Source organism: Sesamum indicum, linkage group LG3 (genome assembly GCF_026168435.1).
Source record: "Sesamum indicum cultivar Baizhima isolate 11 linkage group LG3, ASM2616843v1, whole genome shotgun sequence".
Lineage (NCBI taxonomy): Eukaryota > Viridiplantae > Streptophyta > Magnoliopsida > Lamiales > Pedaliaceae > Sesamum > Sesamum indicum.
In genome coordinates, this window is record NC_142659.1 from 28,424,854 (window position 1) to 28,445,243 (window position 20,390).

A 20,390-nucleotide genomic window follows, 5' to 3' on the forward strand; every position below is an offset into this window, starting at 1 on the left:
TCGATACACCGAGCAATACTTCAATTCAATCAATACATTATTATGACTAATAACAATATATAAAACTCACATGAACGAGATAAATATTCATACGTTGGATGAACTCGAACACATAGTTTTGAACTGATTCGTAAGACCTCATGTTTTACCTTAACAATTAGACTAATGCATCATTGATTCTTACGAACTTTTCTTGTGGTGTCCTTTTCAGAACGATTCGACCCGGACTCGAACCATAATTGGGAGGGGGAAAAGGGGAAAAGGTACGGACACCCAAAAACCCATTAGAACGATTAGGGCAAAGTTTGCTTTCTTAACATCCAAATCCGATGCGGACCGGTCCATCCGAGTAGTTTCGTGTGTAACACTTTCGCACCACAATTGCCCATCTTAACCTTACCGCAGCAACCGGCATCACGCGGTGGCCGAAAATGGTGTTTCCGGCGGCGTCCGCACTCACGCATTCAACTTTTATCGTAAGTTCGTTTTTGAATAGCTCTGTCGAATGTCTGATCCAGTGTTGTGTGAATAACATACACAGATGATTGTGTGTAAGAGAGAGGAAGTGTGCTTTTCCATGTATCGAATCTAATGTACACCATTGAACAAGATAGTGCTAGTTGAGCTGCGAATTTTTTACAATGATATAGTTAACAGAAAGTGTGCAGCTGTGAATCTATGATTTTCTCTAAAACTTGGTCTTGTACTCTTGTTTGCAATCAAATAAAATTTATGCTTTTCATGTAGTCAGCATGATACATGGCTAATTATTGTGGCACTACCTATCATCAAGAAATACATATTGTCCTTGGTTGATTCTCACATTGAGTTGTGCCACATTCATCCAAGAAAACAAATTTATTGTACAATTCTTCATCTTTAAACAAATAGCAGAACAGAGTAGTTAGATGCAAAGTTAATAATCCTCCGGCTCAGGGGAGGATGAAAAGACAAATTTTTGTGAACTCGAAAGCGACACAGTAATAAGTACGCACGTTCAAAAAGCTTTTGTTTCCATCATATTTCAACCCCCTAATCGGGCAGGGTAATCTAAACTGTTGAGTTTGCATGGTGTGGGTAATTTCACTAAGCTAAGTCCACCTGAAGCTTTTGGTCAAGTTGGCGAGTTAACAGCCAAACATTTTCACTACTGAGAGTACTTATATGCATGGTAGACTTTTGGTTGCTCGTATGTCGCATGACATGGCCAAGGTAGTTACAGTTGTTGAGAACTACAAGGTTGGAAATGACATCGATGTGACATGGCCCTTTTGGCTTCTGTACAGGTTGCATCGTCTAAATACCAAGTCCGTCAACTCCATAGTTCCTTTCTGATTAATGTCCGGAAGCAACATGTTCCAGTCATGTGTTCTGCAAAAGTTCCATGGATGGAACATTTTCACAAGTCAACTGAGCTTATTGTTTTCTTGAATTATACCAAGGACAAATTATGGGAATTCATCCCTGGTTCAGTTAAACAATTTCCTTGGAAGAAAGCAGAGAGCATTGCACTGCATGAATTAGTGATTTTAGGGAAGGAGACATTGAAGTGGTGTTTACTTGCATTCTTGGCATTCAGTTGCCTATCTGATTTCTTTTACTCTATCTCTAGAAACAAAGAGTTGCTGATACCTTTCGGTCTTTTTGTTGGATGTCTAACCACCAACTACTTGGACAAGATATCTCAAGAATTCTTGCGTGACCACAAGGTAAAAATTGGTTGTACACTACTGTCCTACTCTGCATCCATATTCTCACAGGTGGAAATAAACTTGACCTTGTTCTTACAGGATGGAAATACTACCTGGATACTTGTTGGCATATCTTGCTTTTTTGTTCTTGTGAAGGTTATTTCGGGAGGAAATGATTTTCTCTTGCACGCTGCAAATGGCGGACTGATGCAAGTCCTCTGGAACTGGAAAAACTTGCCAAAACTAGATGGAGAAAAATCTTTGCTGGAAGATGCCTCAACCATGTCCAATGCAGATGGTTAGAATCACTGTTTAAACATAGTTAACTTCCAGCTTTTGCATTCTTGAGGCATGTCTTCTTAGGAATGCATAGAACTTGAGTCATGAGTATGGAGTTCTATATGGGCATCACTCGCCATTTTTAGTGTATAACTAGAGTTGTTGCGTCTTGCTACCATTCTTCATACAGAGATAACCAAACACAACTGGTTACCAGTGTACTTGGCCCTTCATATATAGGCCTCTTTCTATGTAAAAGTATGCTTCTTTTAATTGAGTTACAATTTTATCGGAGTAATTTATCAGAAATCAGCATTGCTGAAAAGCACAATTATCCAGCATTGCTCTTTAAACACTGGATACTTATTCTTTGAGGCCAGAAATAAGTTTTTGTTTATGTTTTATCGCAAAGCGGTATTGGATCTTATCTCATCTAATATGTTGATATTATGTGTACAATTGATGTCATATACATTTCATAAGATTCTATTTTGAATAATATTATATATATAACAAGTAAAATAAATACGAAATGCTCTATCATTTCATATACATTTCCAGTTCTTTTTCAGTTTATTCATTATGTAGATGAGTACAGATATGCTGTCGGCTAGAATTCTGGAGAGCAAAAAATGGGATTGAGAAGAAATAAAGCCAAAACTAAACGTTTTTGTGGTAGCAGGGTATTAATAAATTATCCAAACTGAAAAATGAAGCAGCAGATATTATGCTCCGTTCCCACAAGATTTCACGGCAAAATGCCAGAATCTTTACAGGCAGGAAAAGGAAAAAGGAAAGAGAAGGAAGCAAGACTAACGTATATGATCACATGAATACTTAGAGAAACTGCAAATTTAACTTCGGTACGAGCAAACAAAATGCAGTCCCTGCAGCCAAGCAGTATTGAATATTCTCACAAATGATCCCAGCAATCATGCAGTCCACGTATACAGGTATTAAGACTTGAGCTGCACATCTCAATTCAGAAATAAGCTCCATTGCAGTGCAATGTGATGGCTTAAAGATGGATGTATTAGCTGCTGCTTTCTACAAGTAAGGTCCTAAAATCCGATCTATTTGATACAGAAGACAGAGAACCTCTATTGCTCAATTCTCCACTTTCCCATATATCTTTGTAAAAGAATATGATCCTATTTTATAAGGAACAACAAATTCTGAGAATATCTCAGTTCTAATAAGGATTTCTCCAAACGTATCATTCGCTTGATAGGCGGAGCTGCCGTAACTTCAGTCCAAGATGGAATCAAGAGTTCTAATTTCATTAAACATATTATACTTGAATATCACTGGTATGACTTGAGATGAAAGATTTGGCAGTTTTGCTTGTACCAGGTCTTTTCTGCAGCTTGCTCAAACTTCTTGACGGCAGCTTCATTCTCCTCTAAGCTCATCTGAACAAAATATCTAATCCACCACGTCGAGCTCCTCAATTTAATCTATCAGGAAAAATGGAAACAAGGATTCCATATTAATAAATGATTGCATTCAGGACAGTGAAAATTATGAACAACCCACTCGAGAAAGACACTAAAATGTGTCTTCAAGATAAGTTGTTCAGTAAAATCATATACTTGAGGATAATGAGATGAAAAGCAGCTTCATAAATTTCCAAATGATATAGAATAATAAAAATGAAAAAGTTGATCATCCATAACTAGAGCAGTTATAGAGCTCATCGTTAATCTGGTTGGCTATCTTTACGCGGTTTTTCCTCCATTGTTATCTTAAGCTGCATAACATTGAGCTATAGGTTTCCACATCCTTGACAATAAGAATAACTCAATACAAGAAACATAAGTCTGTCACTGACAGATGTCTTACCGAACGTCCATATCTAGCTTTATCAACACCTTTAGCTTTGTGGTGACGTGGATATCCTATGAATTTTTACAAAAAAATAAAAAGGTGACAATGAGATACAAGGTTGCACAACACAACTGAAGAGAAACAGTTATTAAGTCGCCGAGGAAAATAGCATTTAGCATAAAATATAGAAGTTTTATACACTTAATGACATTAACAAAAGGAAGTAGATTAAGGAGAAAACAGGAGATGACGAGGTTTTGCGTGTTCTAGGATCCCGTTGAGACAGAAGAGGTTGCCACACTTCTTTTGTTTTCTTATAACCTAACAGTAGTGCTGCAAGCTACACAATGTGGTTCTTTTTCTCAGTTGGCAAGCTAATGTTGCTGAATGTTAAAAGAAGCACAAAAGAGCAGCAAATTGCTTCAACATATACTTCGAATTTGGTGTCAAGTCTAATAGACTTTGCATAAACATGGTTGATTGTGATATCTAGCTGGCAATTTAGTTTTGAACTCAACAAACATGCAAATGTGAAAGCTTTAGGCCGAATTAACAAGTGACTGCTAAGAAATCATAAGTAGATGAGTTTTAAAAGTGATGTTTCTACATGTTTCTGTGAGGGATACACCTTAAAATTCAGTTTTGGCACGAGTACTAATGGCAAAGGCAGCAAACAAGAATAAACTACTCCATCCATCTATGGTTGAAGAAATCCATAAAGAACCATTAGTTTGAATACTTATCCACATATGTATTCTTGTATACCATGCTGGGTTGGATGCTGGGCTGCAAGTTTTGACAGTAAAGATGAAACACAAAACAATTCAAACGAACTCAGCTACCACAAAAGCCCCACGGCTATTCAAACCATCCTAATCGCTTCTAGATAAGGAGTCACTAAGGAGCCGAAATATAAACTACTTCATTGCTCTCATGTATGAGGCAGGTTGCAAATTTTGGGATGACCAACATAATTCCACTCTCGTAGGATGATGCTAGAGAACCACCTCTAGCAGAGATCTGATATAGAACAGAGCAAGTAGTGAAACCCAGACAAGAAGCTCTATAGAACATAAGCTGAATTTCCACAATAAAATCATGTAAAGAAAACTTGCATAATTTCTCTTACCAGTGAAAATGACGAGACCATCAGATGATACCCTTGCTAATTCAGGAAGGGTCCTGTTGAGATACTTTGGAGACAAGTAATCTAAAGCATCCGAGACAATGACAAGAGAAAAAGATTTTGCCCTGTATGGAAGAGGAAATTTAAGATCCGCCACACGAACAAGACCTCTGTGCACCAATCTCTTACATGTAAGATCAGCATCCTCTACATCATATGGTTCCACACCCCATGCTTCAGTCTCCTCCTCTCTTATCAATCTGGAAACAATTGAACAAGTGTCTGGACCAACATGCAAAACCTTATGCATGCTATCACCATATACTTTTTTAAGAATTGGAATGGCACGTTCAACTTCTTGAGTACATGAAAAGTCACCTACAAAATGACCGTAGCCAAAGAACCTTTAGTAAGTTATCAGGAAACCTATCAACACTTTTATTCCCTTCTTTTCGCATGTTAGTAAAAAAACACAAAGGCTCAGACTGACCTTCTCGTTCTAAACAAGCTCAAAATAGAGGCCACAAATATGTTATTCTAACGAAAACAATTTTCTTGAAGGGAGGGTCATATATACAAACAATCTAACAGACTGCTTAATCTCACAGGAAGAGTGAAAGAAAGTTCTGAAATGAGTATTTTGTTTCACTTACTTCAAGAACAGACATTCAGTAATTACCAGTTCTGAAAGAACCTTTCTAGGAGGCCCTATGTGGTTAGTAATTTTAGCCAAAGAATCAGCAGGTCTATCTCACAAAGTGTCTAAAAGCACGCCAATCAAATTAATGGCTTAAAACCATATCAAATAAAATGGTGTCTGGTCTCAAAGTCGTGCAAGATTCATTCAAATCCCTAATTGAGGGTAACCCTTTAAGCAGTAAATTTCTGAATCAAGAATTGCCTTTGAGCATGAGAAATATTCAGGAGCAACCAACACAGATCCTTTTCAACCTCAATATACTACTCCAGATCTTTCCACTTTTACGATGATGATGGGAGCACCGTGATAAAAGGTCATGCATCAGTAATTCCAAGAGAACAAAGCATCATGCAATTTCGGCTACAATAACAAGATGGAAGAAAGAAACAAGATAATGGAAAGCGAGCAATATAATTACCTTCCACCCCACTGACAGCTCTAAGATTTCCAAGGGTACCTACCAGGCAAATCATTCCCATAAGTCAAAACATAATAAATGTCAGACATATTGCTTGAGAGCATAAAATTCCTATTCTCAATAGGGAGCCACAAAAGACGTAAAAGTTGTTTGAAGTGTGGTAATAAGCATCTATAAGAACTTTGAGCAGACAAACCAAAACTGTGATAAATCTAATGCTGATTGACACCGAGAACTTGTACCAACATTGCTGTACTGATCTTTAGGGACTTGGTGCCGTTACATTTAATACTAGATAAATTCTAAAAGATGACTGTAAAAGCAAACTCACTTTTACACTCATTGCAAATCAATAACTAACAGTAAATTACACAGAAAAATATCAAACCTTGGCCACGATAAAGATAACCTATGACAGCAAATACCCCCTGCAGAAATAAAAAGTAGATCCTGTAATCAGAATTTATACATCTCAAACAAGAAGCCCATCAAGATGCATTATCTACAATCAAAAGTTTTGCATACTCGTACATAATGACATCATAACTACAGCATAAACCATCCAAATATAAGGTACATCAATACCAGAATGATGAGTCCAATGGATAAGTAAGAGGGAGAGCGGGATCTTGATTGGAGTGAGGACGACAATGGAGCCGCTCCACTTTCCGACATGCGGCGAGAAGGATTCACAGGCCTTCTTGTCGCCATTGTTCCCCGAACAGAGCTGATTTGCAGCTTACTCTATACTTGAATAGTATTATTAAATGTGGCGTGAAATGAACCCAAAAGGGAAAAACCAGTTCTACTCGAATCTTGAAGCACCCAAGAATGAGAGAACAAATGGAGAGAGAGAGAGAGAGACCCTATTGATACCGTGACGAAGATTCAGCGGAACAACGATTCTTGAATCTTGATGAGTAAAAACTGCTACCTGAATCTTGAAGCACTCAGGAAAGCGAAAACAAAGGGAGACCCTATTGATATGTTGATGAAGATTGATAGAAGACACACGATCCTTGAATCTTGGTGGGTAAATCTTGTGAGAAAGAGTACAGTTGCAGGTTCAACAATGTATGTAAGCTTTTTCTGGATTGGATGTAAAGTGGGTTTTGGAGTGAAGTAGGGGGAGTGTGGGGAAAATAGAAAAGGCAATTGGCGCGTTGAGTCGGCTGCTGGAATCCAACTGTATTGCTGCTATTTTGCCTTTCCCCACTTGTGCTGCTATTAGAGAAAAAGCCCAAATCTCCATTTTACTTAGGAAGCTAAAACTATTAGCTATGAAGAATAAATTAAAGATAATTACAATTACATCATCTATTTATACAAATTATTATTATTTTTAAATAATTATACATATATTTATTAAATTATTCATATTTATTTATATAAATTATTCTTTTTCTTTTCTTGAAAATTACAGATACATTTCAAAAAATTAATATAATTAGATAAATTATTCCTACTTTTCAGTTATCGTGGATGATTGCTTAAAAAAAAATATCCTGGATGATTTTTATATTATGTAAAATAAAAATAATTGGTACAAATAAATATTAAAATATAAAAATAATTTGTACAAATAAATATGAATTAAGAGCGTAAATGTGATTATTTTATAAATTACATTGTTTAATAATTAATTTGAAAGGTGAAAGCCCATTTGAATTAGATTTTCCAAATATTTTTTTGTTTCATAATTTTTTAACTTTGAGTTAATTATTGGAAGAATAAAAAAATATGTCTGAACAAATTAAATTACTCAAAATTTTATTTAATTAAAGTTTATTTAAATTTAATAACCAAACAAAATTTTAAGATTCATTAGAAATTAAGACATACTTAAATTATAATGCATTCGATTCAATTTGATTTTTCTTTTTTTTTTTAATATGTGTAAGAATTGACTTCTTTTTTTATATTGGAAGACAAGATTATAAATGTATCGATACATTAATTAATTACTTGTTTTTCGAATAGAATAAGATTCGTCTAATCGTATTTTTCAATTTAATTTATTAATATTGTATGATTATCATATAATTATTTTTAATATATATGGAGAATTATTTTATTTAATTTTTGTAGGATTATTACTTTCGGAATGCAATTAAACAGTAAGTAGCCGTTCAAAAAACAATCCAATGGGCAATGGCCAATTGCCGAAGGAGAAAACCAGTTCTCATTGGAATCTAACTCTCATATACGAAAATTGAATTAGATATCGAAGAGAGAGAGAAAGAGAGAGAGGGAGAGTAAAAGAAAAGATTCAATTAGGAGCTGGGAAGCCATGCTTCAGTGTTTTCAGTTCAATCATCCTAGTTACTTTAATCTCGATCCAAGTTCTTGAATTGATCACTACCGGTGCAAGAACAAGGAAGAAGAGAGAAGAATGAACAGGGATGAGGGTGATAAAAGGAGTTGGGATAATCCCTCGCCACATCCAGACAGAGGTTATCAGGAGAAAGAAGAGAAGATGAGGCTCTGGGGAATTCTAATTTTTGGATTAATCGGAGCCACTGCCACCACCTTCGCCGTAAGCTTCTTTTGTTTCTTTCAATCTCTATCTCTCTCTTTTTTTTACTCTGATTCGTTTTCCCTTGTCTTTTGTTTCTGCATTAGAAGGAGAGTGATATTGTTGAGGATTCTGTTCTCCTTTCTGAACTTGATTGAGTTGTTGTTTGTTGCATAATGAGGGAAATTTCTGGAAATGGAGTCTAAACTTTTTCACCACTAGAATAAGGAAATGCAGAGGCTTGAATGTGAAGTCTTTGAATTGGTATTCGAAGTTTAAATTGACAATTTTAGTAAGTTATTATTCAATGTATGCTAATCGGAACAGCTGCAGGAATTAGGAGTAAGTCTCAGCAATTTCTTGGGTGCTAGAATTTAAGTGAACGTCTCTTATGCCTTTTCTAGTGCATCCTTCCTTGGGTGGGGGGGGGGGGGGGTCTTTTAGTTTTTATTCACATGCTTTCTTACTTTAGAGCATTGCCGTTACCCATGTTTACATCTTCAGTCATCAAAGAAATGGACCTTTATTGTCTCTCCTTTTTCTTTTTTCCAGTGGATGCATATTTTTGCGATCTTATGTTCCCTTTGCATTTCTTGATGTGGACGTGATGGAGATGGAAAAGTGTTATTTCTATTTGGGATGAAGCTCTATGTATAAGATAAATTTGTGGGTGGAGAAGACTGCTCGGAAAAATACAGTAAAGAAGTGACCAACTACGAATTTGCTGAGGCCGTATTGTCTTATCCGATAACCTAAACATTATATAACAAATAAAACTAGGCTAAAGCGGCAAAGTAGTATTGTTATATAGAAAACGCTGTTGAGTAAGGACTGTCTGGAATAATAATGCCATATGAATTCATTGAAGAAGAATGGAAATTTTTTTAATTACTTTTCACTTTGTGCATATGTATTAAATATTATAGTTGAACACTGTGCCTTTTGTGCATCTGGTACAGTTCTCTGAACTGATTTTGAATTTTTCTAATCAATGTGGCAGGTTACCCAATTGCGAAGCACAGTTGATTGGATCTACTTGCAGGTAATATTCATCTGCATTGCTTCTTTGTTGAATTTTTAGTCTGCTAATAACTTTAATACTAATCTTGCATGTGAAAGCAAATATTCTGTTTGATAACTTATTTTTAATAGATATATTGAAAATGTTATGTGATTGCAAAAGTTGAGCAGGTCTCAGTCATCTTGGAAGAATGGGCGTCCTTTTCGAACTAGTTTTCGAGAGGAAGCATGGAAAAGGTATAACCGTCGTATGCGAGAAGAACATGAGGCAGAAATGGAGAGAGTGGTGAGATTTGTTTCTGAGCTGTTTTCATTCTTCTTTTGAAATAACCAATGGACTGTTATTTGTTTAGTTGTCGTTTAGTTAGTTTGTTTAAGATGAAAGTTGGTCTATTTCTCTTTCCAATATTTGAAAATGTTCAGGTTTTTCAAATTCCAAATTTTAGCCCTCTATATTGGTGTGTTTAACATAAGTTATTCCAAGTGTTTATTCATGTTATACGAAATAAAGATGGGTGGCAGCATGAGTTGGTCTAGCTGAAGATTGTAAGCTACACGATATTATCAGCTTCAGGATTTCTCCTTGTATATCCTCTTTTATTATTTGCTTTTCCTTTTAAACAGGAGCCTCTTCGTGTAGAATACAGGAGACAGAAACTTCTCTTCTAAGGAATATGATAATATTTTAACCGGAAAGTAATATCGATTTATAAAGAGGATCTCAAAAACTTGGAAAAATGAGGATTTAATACTTTAGTTTGCTATTGTCTTCTTTGCTGAGTTCCTTTCGCTATTTTTCTTAATTGCTTGGACCTGCAAACAGAAAATAAGGTGAGTATTGATTGTTCTTCTGTTGAGAAATAAAGCTAGCTCCTTGCCTTCCATAATTCAGAGAAAGAAAGTAAATGATACTTTTACTGAAGAAAAGATCTTCTCATCTTCGAGTTTCTGCAGTACTGGTTTACGTTGCTGCTGGAAATTTGTGGAAGATAACTAGCTGTATTATCATATTGGTCGTCTGCTTTTTGTAGGAACGAATTCGGCGTATGCAAAGCGTTTTCAACAGGGAGAGAAATAAATCCAAAAGGAGTTATGACAGCTGGCAACAACATGGTCCAGGTGCATATCATCAACATTTCCAGAGGAATGATTGGTACTGGAAGGAAGATACTTCATTCAGAGATCATGGTAGTAATTTTAGGGAGACACCTAAGGCCAGTGCAAGCGCTTCATTATCACATCACTACTCTGTCCTTGGACTCGACAGGTATAGTGAAAAACAAGATATATCTGAATTGACAGATTGCATAATTTGGGTTAAACCATGGTTGATGTATCGACTTCTCTAGTCTATTTAACAAGAATTCTGTTCGGACAGGGTTAAGACCTGACTTAGCCCCGGATGTGCAGCATGCATAGACATAATATATGAATGAGACTTTAAGATTTTGCTGATCATTTGATTTCATAATGCAGTAATGGCATTAATATTATCTTGACATAGTCATCCATGGCTGATGTATCAATTTCTCTAGTCTATTTAACAAGAATTCTGTTCGGACAGGGTTAAGACCTGACTTGGCCCTGGATGTGCGGCATGCATAGACATACTGTATGAAGGAGACTTTAAGAATTTGCTGATCATTTGATTTCATAATGCAGTAATAGCATTAATATTATCTTGATATAGTCATCCATTGGTATCACTTTATATGTAAGGACTGGGAGAATATGCTCTGGTTCCGCCTTGCAGCCCATGCTTTCTTGCAGCAGTAGTGGAAATGATTTTCTGCAGTAAAAGCCTGTTCTTGCACTGGATAAAAGTGTCTGATTCTCATAGACAGCCATGTATATTATGCATGTCTTACGGTCTTCGACAATGATTCATACTGATTACATGAATAATATATTTGCTGCGCTTTGTCTTTCTTTTTAGTTATGGCATGTGGTCTTATTATAGAATCCTTCATGTCACTTTGGGTCTCTGTGATGAGCAACACATGCATATGGAAGTTGACCACTTCGACTGTCTATTCCATTCTTGCAGGCTGAGGTCAACACCCTACACAGATGACGAGATAAAGGTATTCGCTAATATATTCTCACCCATGTGGATCATATAACCGCTGACAAATGAAAAGATATATCACATGCAATCTGCAACACTTTTCAAGAACGAAAATATATTGCTTTCCTCCACAGACCTATTTCAGGTGAAACAGCAATCAAACTGCTTTTGCAATGCTGAATAGTACACTTTATGAATGATATGCTAATCACATGTTCATCGTGCGATGCACCATACTCAAGTGCGAGCTTACATGTGCTTTACCACTAATTCTTGGTTTGTGATGATCTTATTGCGGTTGATGACACCTATGCTTTGCTACTACTTCAAATATCTGTACTCGCACTTTACATTTCCGGTTGTTATTTTAACAGGTCATTTTTCCTGTCTCCTACTTCCTCTAATATCTTCTTCCTCTGCAGTCAGCCTTCAGAGCAAAGGCGAAGCAGTTTCACCCTGATCAGAATCAGGACAACAAAGGTGGTAAATTCATGACAGATCGAGTAAATATTTTCCTGAGCTGTTTATCATTCATCTGATTGATAAATTGCAATGCCCACGTCACTTGTTTACATCTGCAGAATTTGCTGAAACAAAATTCAAGGAAGTTATGGTGTCTTACGAGGCTATCAAGTCAGAAAGAAAGAACAATAGGCATCAATAACTTCGCTCGAGCACCCTGCCGTTTTCCATTGCAGAATCTCCTGAGATGACAATTGCTTCCAGAAACCGTCTGATCTTTATACCAAGAGTGGCTTTCTTGACAGTCATGATAAAGAATCTGGCTGAACTTTTTGGAGTTTGGGCAAAAATTATAGGTTATGCTGCTTGCATAGAATTTGCAGTTGTGTAACAGAAATAAGCATATGTAATATCTGATCGATTACAAATATATGATCCCATATATTCTCCTTCTCGCTCGAATTTCTGTAACGAAATATGTCGTATTATCAACAATTTGATTACCACAATTCCAACACAGTGAGAAAGATATGATTTACTAATGCAGTGAAGTTCAGTCCTATATTCATTAAATTTATGTATTGCAAGGTTGATGTAGCGGAAACAATAGTTGTGCACGCATGTCTGCTTATACAGATATATCGTCATCAGAATTTATCATCAATCACATCATACTAACAAATTAATTTCATCGTGCACGTTCTTTCATCACTTTTTAGGCATTTGTTCAAATAACAGCAATGAGTGAAAAATCTTTTTATTTTTTCCTTCTCATTAAAATTAACTTCATTGTAAATTTTTCCCCCTAAAAAGTGGGACAAGAAGGCTGCTCAGACGGATGAAAACTGGCACAGAAAAACAAGTTTTATCAAGATGCTCCCGAATAGTCCAAACATATGTTGCTGCTTGATTTCGCATCAAGTGTTTCTCTGAGCTACTTCTTGGCATAATCCACATGAAAAATGCTCAGTTACTTAATGCGCTTTGAAGTGAATCCAAGTACTTAGATGGATACAACTGTTATTTTCTTGAAGAAAGTGTTCAACAAGACAAGATATTGCTGGCGGCCAAAATGTTCCTATTTGTGTTTGTCAGCATCACAACATCCAAATACAACAAATAACTAATGCAACAAGATAACGGAAACAAGGGAACTAGTTGCAAAAAATATGACAGATTGGGAGTACTAAGTTGCCGTTCATGGACTTGCTGTTCTTCCGGCTTTTGCTCGAGCGACATTCAGTGAGCAGAAGGAGCACGGTAATAAGCAGGGACAGTTGCTGGGAAGAACATTTGCCTGACCCCTTCTGCCTTGATGATAGGAAATATTATACCTGATGCAGCCTGGTTCAAAAAACCTTAACTCAGATGTTGAAAATTGAGACATGCTACACAAGATGAATGATGAGGAGAGGAAATGGATTTACCGATATTAATCTGGCTCCAATCCACATTCGTTTGGGTGACGGGAAAGGTAACAGTAATCGGCCAACACCATATATAGCCACTGCGAAGAAATGGCAAACCAAGCTTAAAGGACGAGGGTTCAAACCTGAAAGCAAAGACACTGGTCCATTGGAGAATACGCCTCCTAGGCTCAAATAGTCAAAGCAAGCCTGGCGCATCTCCTTTCGTGCTTGATCAGGTGAAGAGCTGAAAACCTTGTAAAGGGCACCTGCCAATGTGTTGATTGTGGCTGCCACAGGCTGCAGATAAAATTTTGAAGTGAGTCAATGACTTTATGGTTCAAAGAACAGGCTCAGTTAGCATACTAATTATGGGGAAAATTATACAGGTAAAATTGTTGTTGTGCCAATAGCTATTATTTCTTAATCCACATTATGAGACCAGCAGTTGATGCATATATTAGGATAACCAACTAGTATTATATTCATTTGAACTTAGACAAGTTGGATACAACAAGTTTTACTGACCTTCCGCAAAGTATAGAAGGATTCAAGATATTTGCAAAGAGCAGATGCATCATTCAGGTCGTGCAGAGGCCTAAGGAGGTTGCGTAATACAACTATATCTGACAAGGCCACAGTCATTCCTCCACCAGTCAATGGGTGGCGCATGTTGAAAGCATCCCCCATTAGCAAAGCCCCTGGAGTGGGATGAGGAGCAGCCGGCATGCTTCTGTTTGGCATTGTCCTTATATTTCCTCTATCGACAGCAGAAACAAAAGCATCATGCAGTTCATGAGGGACCTACAAGAATCAAGGGAGGTGATAGTCACGTTCCAAGAATATAATCGATTTCAAAAATTATGATTAATAACTATTCTACAACAAGCATAAAAGTATAATCGGGAAAAGGAAATATTACCTGCGGAGCCACTACAGTCTTCAAATAGTTGGCCATTTCACCATTTGATACAGAAGGCACCTTCTGACCAGGAACATCAACCAAGCAGCGAACTTCTGTGCTGCTGATGGGGTAAAACAGGATTGGTGATGGATCTGCCAAGATGACATGCCCATGGTTTGCAAAAGGAAGTTGGCAGTTCTCAAGGACCAAACCAACAAAACAAGACGGGATATCCACCTGAGAGCAGAGTAACAGATTACATTAAGAGCGAAACCAAATGATATGGAACAAGAAGAAGATGAAAACAGCCGCAAACTAAGAAATGCCTAACAGTAGACATATGAACATTTAATAATAGTTGATGACTGATCCAGCTAAAGGCACTATCTAAGAGCAAGGCAAGACCTGCCGGTCAGCCTCACCTTTGGATTACAAAGGGAGCGTCGTAAGTTGGAAAAGCAGCCGTCACAGACGATGGTCAAAGGTGCATAAGCTTTCAACTCTTCGCCAGATTTTGTCTTGTATTGTACTCCTCTTATGGTTCCATTGTCTTCAAGAAGAGATGTGACTGTTCCTTGCTCCAGTTGAACACTACAACAAGAAAAGAGACAAAGTTTGACTATCAATTTAAAAGGGATATGCTGAAAGAGATCAGAGCAGTGACATACACTCTTTCATTGGAGTTTGATGCTCTACAAAGTCTGGTTGGACTGGTTTTACCCAACCTACCACCAATCCCCATCCCTCCAACCACTCGGTTAGAGGTAGATAAGATCATGGGAACAAACCAACAATCCATGTGCCTCATCCAATACAACATTATCATGAAGCATTTGCTACTTTTCTTTTCAAGATAGGGAAAAGGGTAGAGACGTTACTTTGGAAGAGATGCAGCTTTCTCACGCATTCTTTGTATAAAGCGTCCATTATGGAAGCTCCTCCCAGATACATCAGAATGAAATTTTTCCAAAGGATAAGAGAGCCGAGTGGCTTTTCCGTCCTTGAACAGAGCATACCCAAATACCCTCTGAGCATCAATTTCCTCCACGCAATCTGGAGAAGAAACATTAAACCACCAATAACTGCAAACTCAAAAATGAAAATTGTAAATCAAGCATTAATAACCAGTACGAGATTCAAAAACTACCTTCCAGTCCTAACTCAATCAGCTTCAGGTAACCACCAGGTTGTAGGAGTTCTCCAACAATTCGGTCAGGCTCAGTCAAGTCTCTTTCAATGACACGAACCCTGCGCCCTTCCTGGAATCATATCATAAAATCTTTGCAGCTAAGTATATATTTAACAGAAACTCCCAAAATGAGAATATCTAAAAGAGAAGAAAATCAGAACTTTTTAATGTTTCTGCAGTGGTTGGCCTCCTAATCACTCAGATCTTTCTGCTTAATTGAACAGACAAATTTTCAAAACAAAGTAGCATCTTAACAATCTACGTAAACTAATAAAAATTTGCCGCACCCACCAAATTCCTAATAAGAATAGTGATCATCGTAGTACGAGTAGACAGACAAGTAAGCCATACAAGGAAAACAGCCCGAATAAAAAAACTTCAAATGAAGATCAAAACAGAAGAACGAAAACTTCTGAACATCCATAGACACTGATTCATTAACCATAAATTCATAGCATAAATCGAAATTTTCAAATCTCAAAATGATTTCGTTCATCTTCTCAGCATTTTCATAGTACGGGTACGCCAAAATCTACTAACGCACTAATGAATAGAAAATCAAGAATATTACATAACACATGCATTCTTCAAATCACGACCCAAGCAATTAAATAAAAAAAGGTCACCTTTCCAAGAGTGTGAGCGAGAGCAGCGCCAGCGACACCAGCACCAACAATGATGACATCGTACCCACCGTCCCTCGAGACGTCTCCGCCATCAAAATCGGTGGTGGTAGTGGTAGAGGTGGCGGAGGCGGAGGCGGCGTTATTTCCATTCCCCGGCGAACAATCCTTTTTATCTTTTCTTGACAGCCCATAACGACAGAAGACGAAGAAACCCAAAAGGGCAGCGAAAAGAGAGCCCAGAAGTGCAAGATCCATCGTTTTTCCGGACAATGCAGGTAGCTTAAGGAACTAACTGTCGCCGGAGAGGTTCCGGCGACAACACGACGACGATGTATCTGCGACTGGGAAGAGAATATATTCGCTGTCTTCGGTTTTGAGCGCGAATCAGCGCCTGGCTGGCATAGTTTGGCGTATCAATGATAAAGAATTATCAATTATCTTGATCTGGAAATTGATAGGAAACGAGAGGTATTATTATAACAGCATTGGCGAAAGCATGGGGACAAAATCGTTAAAATGGACTCCCACCACACAACTCAAAAAGAAGAAGCAATGCGTATATTTGGTTGGATTCATATAAGTATTTCTTTTGAAAAAGAAAAAGAAATATATAGATTTGGAATTGTTTTATTTATAATAAAAGACTGCAAGTTCGAGTTGTTTGGCTTGGACTTTGGATTTTTCTAGTATGTTCTAATATTGATGTTGGATGGTTTAATGATGTCAAAAACAAATTCTTGATGACAGTGGACCCCGCGCTTTTATATGGTCATATAAAGTTTCCAATCTTACATATTATTTGAGGGTTTGAAATTCTTAATTATTTGGTTCGTTCTAGTGAAAACCAACTAAAAGGTAATAGTATTTGAAAAGTTAGCAAGGAGCTTGATCTGTGTGCATAATTAGCTACAAACTAAAAACACAGACAACCCTCATGTCCAGCAATAAAGTGTACCTCTAACTATCAACAAGGCGGTATGTTGTATTTAATTTCTTAAATATTATAAAAGACTTATTTTCTCCATATCTCTATTGTCTGTTCATTGAATCTTGTAAGGAAATAGAATATATGAAACTTTTCAACAGTGGAAGTGTGCATCACTGCTGGAAACGGATTCATGATGGGAGGAATCGCTCATCTGTTCTACTGCATCAGCATTAGACATAGATATAGACAAGGCAAGGCAGCGGAGTTAAGAAACACTGAGGACCAAAACTAGCAGGCTCGTCCCCTCACAGAAGGATACAAGAGTAGGATAGTCGGATATAGTTACAGAGTAAATAGAGGATCTACACAGGGTTAAACCAAGTATTCACCCTGATCTATCGTTTTCTCTTTCTCTGGGACTTCTTTTCCTTATCAACTTTGTCTGGCTTCGTTGAAATGGTTCTCATTTTGGCACCTACGGTGGAACTCCACAAAGCCCTTTCAACATCTGACGGTGTGAATTGATCCTCCAATGTAGATAGTTCCTGAAAGAAATATTGGCGAAAGGTTTCTCATTAATAGTTAGTGGGGAACACACAACAGCAGATTATAAGAGTTTTAGGGAACGAAAAAGCATTTCATGTAAAAACCTGGTGTGGATGAGAATTTCACATAATAATACCCGAGATAAAATAGTTCTGGTGGATAGCTGAAAGAACTGGGAATTAACAAAGGAAAATGTAAAATCCCAGCAGTTTCAATATATTCCGATCAATATATATTAAAAGCACTCTTTCATTATCACAACTACATGCCCATTGATGAAAGAATTCATCTAGACTGATCAGAAATGGCTGATTCGTGAAAATGGAAGCAGTCCCTCTAACTAAACGAGCAGATGGAATCAATAAAGCACCGTTCAAGCACAAAAGCACAAAAAGCAGAAACAAAGCAACAAATCTATCTTTTTCAAAGATCAATGAGATGGACATTGATGGGGGCAAAAATCTCATGAAGGGCAGAAAAGCTATTTCCACAAAAGCATGAGGAGAAAGAGACCACATATTTTTTAATAAACTTGTATTTACTGAGCCCTAACAAAGGGAAATTGTATCTGCATGTAGGTGATTAATGGAGCGGTAAAATTGATTTTACACCTCTTTACATGAATTGCTTGAGATAGTATAAATACGCCTCAACATTGTGAAAAGGACTTTTGTACAAGTTAAAGAACGAAGATTTCTAGTTTTTGACATGTGAAGTGTGCTTGGATCACGAGCTTCCAATTCATCACCATCTAACACATAATTGTTGAAAACTACCACTGATTGGAGAATAATAATGGTATATTTTCTAGTTCTCAACCAGAGGATTAAAAACTCTGGATCTTGTTCACTAGTATGATCTCCAAATGCATTTCGATGCATCAGTAGAGATCTAAGAATATATGTTCTAATTCCAACTAATTCAAGGGAAGCTAATTGATTGACATTCCGTGGAATCTAAAATTTTCAAACAGTCAAAATATAAGTGTAAGTCCAAGTTGTAAACCTTAAGACTGATTCAGCTGAAAAATGATGGAGAAACAAATAATTCAACCAACCTTTGCCTTGGCTTGCATCTTCTCCACAAACACCATATACCGCTTCAACGAATAATCCTTCGAGTCCCCAACCACAGCCACCGTTGCCTAAATTTCCAAACATTCATACATGATAGATGAACACACTCCCGTGAAAAAATATGGAAAAGTCAATCGTTCATTCATCCAAAATTACTTTTTCAACAGCCTAGAAGCACCTCATTATGGGGCGCTAGAAATAACCCCAAAATTTCTACTCACCAGTTGGAAAAATGAAACAAAAACTTCATTATCGATAGTTATTCTCGAATAAGTACCTCATCGGACATAAACGGCGCGACATCCGGCGCATAGGCGGCGAGGACAGCGGAGGCGGTGGCTGGACCCACGCCCTTTAAGACGGTTAACTCTGTGATGGCCTTCGAAACATCAGGCAAGGAAGCAAAGGCCTTCGCAGAGGTGTCCCGCACCACGACGTCGTCTAAGGAGGAAACGAAGGATAATAAGCGCGGGCGCCACTTGCCGCGGGCGAGCTTCCACTGCATGAGTCTAGAGAGCTCATCGGTGGTGATGTAGGGATTAGGGTCTCGTTGGTGGAGGAGATTTGGTAGCTCTTTGCGGTAGAAATCATCAAGGGAAATGATGTCCGGTTTCCCAAGGGTTTTTATTACGGCTTCGTAGTAACCGAGGGCTTCTCTCCAGAGAGCGGCGTCGGATGAATTGAAGTCCATTACTACCAGCCCGGCGGCGAAGATAGCGGTCGTCGGCAGGGGCTTTCGAGGTCTCGAAATTGGCGGGCTTTGACTACAAAAAGAACACTGATTTATGCTATTATAATATGAATTTATTAATTGAACGACGTATTAATTAATATATATATATATATATACACTATACTTTTATTAAAAAAATCTTTTATGGTTTCAATACCTAAATTTGCCTTTTGATTCATTTTGTTTTTCTAAAAAACAAATTGATTAAAATAAAAATAAAAATTTTTTTAATTATTTCATAATTATAATTTTTTTATATCACCCACTAATTCATTGTTTCTCTCTCATCCTACTTCTCCATCTTTCTTCTCATTTCAATTTTTTATATTTTTATTAAATTTATAATCCAATATACTTTCTCTCCATCACGATTATTATCTCTAAAAGACTTTTTCCTCTCGTTCTCTCAACATTATTGTTTTTTTCACAATTTTTTCCACTCTATTTCACATCATAATTCTTTTTTATACAAAACTGCGTGCAACAACAACTACTTAAATTAAAAAAAAAAAAAAAAAAAATCTTTCATTGTACCAACTTTAAATTACCCCAATTTACCCTTTTTTCACCCTTTAATCCATTCTATTTTTCCAAAAAACAACTGTCCAAAATAGTTATTTAAATATCTTCTTAATCATTTTATAATTACATTCTTTTTTTCATTTCAACCACTAGTACATACCTCTTATCTGCATCGTCATTTCATTCACAAGATTTTTCTCAGTCTTGTACCTCCAACTCAACAAATGCATAAATCCTGCCTCAGCTGTATTTTGCTGGGCCTTTACACCTACCAGCGACTTATCATTATGGTACCTCTAACACAATTTCTCATACAACAAAAGAAAACATTGATTACTTGCAAAAGGTAAAGTG

At 37.0% G+C, this 20,390-nt stretch overlaps 5 protein-coding genes across 7 annotated transcripts; 2 read left to right on the plus strand and 3 right to left on the minus strand.

Annotated features, from left to right (window-relative positions):
• The first annotated feature begins 211 nt into the window (after window positions 1-211).
• LOC105159266 (uncharacterized) lies at window positions 212-2,311 on the plus strand. The gene is made up of 3 exons (XM_011076276.3): window positions 212-476; window positions 1,287-1,709; window positions 1,791-2,311. The coding sequence occupies exons 1-3, from the start codon at window positions 432-434 to the stop codon at window positions 1,992-1,994; spliced, it is 672 nt and encodes a 223-aa protein (XP_011074578.1). The 5' UTR covers window positions 212-431; the 3' UTR covers window positions 1,995-2,311.
• A 538-nt stretch (window positions 2,312-2,849) lies between these two features.
• LOC105159077 (putative pectin methylesterase CGR3) lies at window positions 2,850-7,246 on the minus strand. The gene is made up of 6 exons (XM_011076018.3): window positions 6,627-7,246; window positions 6,430-6,469; window positions 6,042-6,080; window positions 4,927-5,301; window positions 3,813-3,868; window positions 2,850-3,427 (listed from the first exon to the last, which is right to left on the minus strand). The coding sequence occupies exons 1-6, from the start codon at window positions 6,750-6,752 to the stop codon at window positions 3,275-3,277; spliced, it is 789 nt and encodes a 262-aa protein (XP_011074320.1). The 5' UTR covers window positions 6,753-7,246; the 3' UTR covers window positions 2,850-3,274.
• A 934-nt stretch (window positions 7,247-8,180) lies between these two features.
• LOC105159078 (uncharacterized) lies at window positions 8,181-12,679 on the plus strand. Of its 3 annotated transcripts, none has more exons than XM_011076019.3 (7): window positions 8,181-8,577; window positions 9,557-9,598; window positions 9,740-9,862; window positions 10,608-10,843; window positions 11,624-11,660; window positions 12,067-12,147; window positions 12,226-12,679. In XM_011076019.3, the coding sequence occupies exons 1-7, from the start codon at window positions 8,434-8,436 to the stop codon at window positions 12,355-12,357; spliced, it is 795 nt and encodes a 264-aa protein (XP_011074321.1). In that variant the 5' UTR covers window positions 8,181-8,433; the 3' UTR covers window positions 12,358-12,679. The 3 variants fall into 3 exon arrangements, 2 of the variants coding, with proteins under 2 accessions (XP_011074321.1, XP_011074322.1); XR_002286783.2 differs by having other exon boundaries at window positions 8,182-8,577; window positions 11,624-11,789; window positions 12,067-12,124; window positions 12,226-12,284; XM_011076020.3 differs by having other exon boundaries at window positions 8,183-8,577; window positions 12,067-12,124.
• A 410-nt stretch (window positions 12,680-13,089) lies between these two features.
• LOC105159079 (squalene monooxygenase SE1) lies at window positions 13,090-16,776 on the minus strand. The gene is made up of 8 exons (XM_011076021.3): window positions 16,232-16,776; window positions 15,564-15,675; window positions 15,295-15,469; window positions 14,839-15,007; window positions 14,435-14,653; window positions 14,041-14,316; window positions 13,534-13,812; window positions 13,090-13,450 (listed from the first exon to the last, which is right to left on the minus strand). Exons 1-8 carry the CDS (start codon window positions 16,484-16,486, stop codon window positions 13,346-13,348), a joined length of 1,590 nt encoding a protein of 529 aa, XP_011074323.1. The 5' UTR covers window positions 16,487-16,776; the 3' UTR covers window positions 13,090-13,345.
• A 648-nt stretch (window positions 16,777-17,424) lies between these two features.
• LOC105159080 (DNA binding protein) lies at window positions 17,425-20,333 on the minus strand. The gene is made up of 4 exons (XM_011076022.3): window positions 20,197-20,333; window positions 19,059-19,545; window positions 18,763-18,849; window positions 17,425-17,704 (listed from the first exon to the last, which is right to left on the minus strand). Exons 2-4 carry the CDS (start codon window positions 19,470-19,472, stop codon window positions 17,555-17,557), a joined length of 651 nt encoding a protein of 216 aa, XP_011074324.1. The 5' UTR covers window positions 19,473-19,545; window positions 20,197-20,333; the 3' UTR covers window positions 17,425-17,554.
• Window positions 20,334-20,390: the final 57 nt, after the last annotated feature.

What these genes read in the sequence shown, in the direction of transcription:
- LOC105159266 (XM_011076276.3), top strand. Translation starts at nt 432, where the DNA reads ATGGTGTTTCCGGCGGCGTCCGCACTCACGCATTCAACTTTTATC. An exon ending in TCACGCATTCAACTTTTATC is followed by an intron (nt 477 to 1,286) that starts GTAAGTTCGTTT and finishes GCTTCTGTACAG; the next exon opens with GTTGCATCGTCTAAATACCA. An exon ending in AATTCTTGCGTGACCACAAG is followed by an intron (nt 1,710 to 1,790) that starts GTAAAAATTGGT and finishes TTGTTCTTACAG; the next exon opens with GATGGAAATACTACCTGGAT.
- LOC105159077 (XM_011076018.3), bottom strand. Translation starts at nt 6,752, where the DNA reads ATGGCGACAAGAAGGCCTGTGAATCCTTCTCGCCGCATGTCGGAAAGT. An exon ending in AGCTGTCAGTGGGGTGGAAG is followed by an intron (nt 5,302 to 6,041) that starts GTAATTATATTG and finishes GTCATTTTGTAG; the next exon opens with GTGACTTTTCATGTACTCAA. An exon ending in TGGTCTCGTCATTTTCACTG is followed by an intron (nt 3,869 to 4,926) that starts GTAAGAGAAATT and finishes AAAAATTCATAG; the next exon opens with GATATCCACGTCACCACAAA.
- LOC105159078 (XM_011076019.3), top strand. Translation starts at nt 8,434, where the DNA reads ATGAACAGGGATGAGGGTGATAAAAGGAGTTGGGATAATCCCTCGCCA. An exon ending in CCACTGCCACCACCTTCGCC is followed by an intron (nt 8,578 to 9,556) that starts GTAAGCTTCTTT and finishes TCAATGTGGCAG; the next exon opens with GTTACCCAATTGCGAAGCAC. An exon ending in GTAAATTCATGACAGATCGA is followed by an intron (nt 12,148 to 12,225) that starts GTAAATATTTTC and finishes TTACATCTGCAG; the next exon opens with AATTTGCTGAAACAAAATTC.
- LOC105159079 (XM_011076021.3), bottom strand. Translation starts at nt 16,486, where the DNA reads ATGGATCTTGCACTTCTGGGCTCTCTTTTCGCTGCCCTTTTGGGTTTC. An exon ending in AAAGCTGCATCTCTTCCAAA is followed by an intron (nt 15,008 to 15,294) that starts GTAACGTCTCTA and finishes TTCTTGTTGTAG; the next exon opens with TGTTCAACTGGAGCAAGGAA. An exon ending in AGACTGTAGTGGCTCCGCAG is followed by an intron (nt 14,317 to 14,434) that starts GTAATATTTCCT and finishes TGATTCTTGTAG; the next exon opens with GTCCCTCATGAACTGCATGA.
- LOC105159080 (XM_011076022.3), bottom strand. Translation starts at nt 19,472, where the DNA reads ATGGACTTCAATTCATCCGACGCCGCTCTCTGGAGAGAAGCCCTCGGT. An exon ending in CGCCGTTTATGTCCGATGAG is followed by an intron (nt 18,850 to 19,058) that starts GTACTTATTCGA and finishes TTGGAAATTTAG; the next exon opens with GCAACGGTGGCTGTGGTTGG. An exon ending in AGATGCAAGCCAAGGCAAAG is followed by an intron (nt 17,705 to 18,762) that starts GTTGGTTGAATT and finishes TATTTCTTTCAG; the next exon opens with GAACTATCTACATTGGAGGA.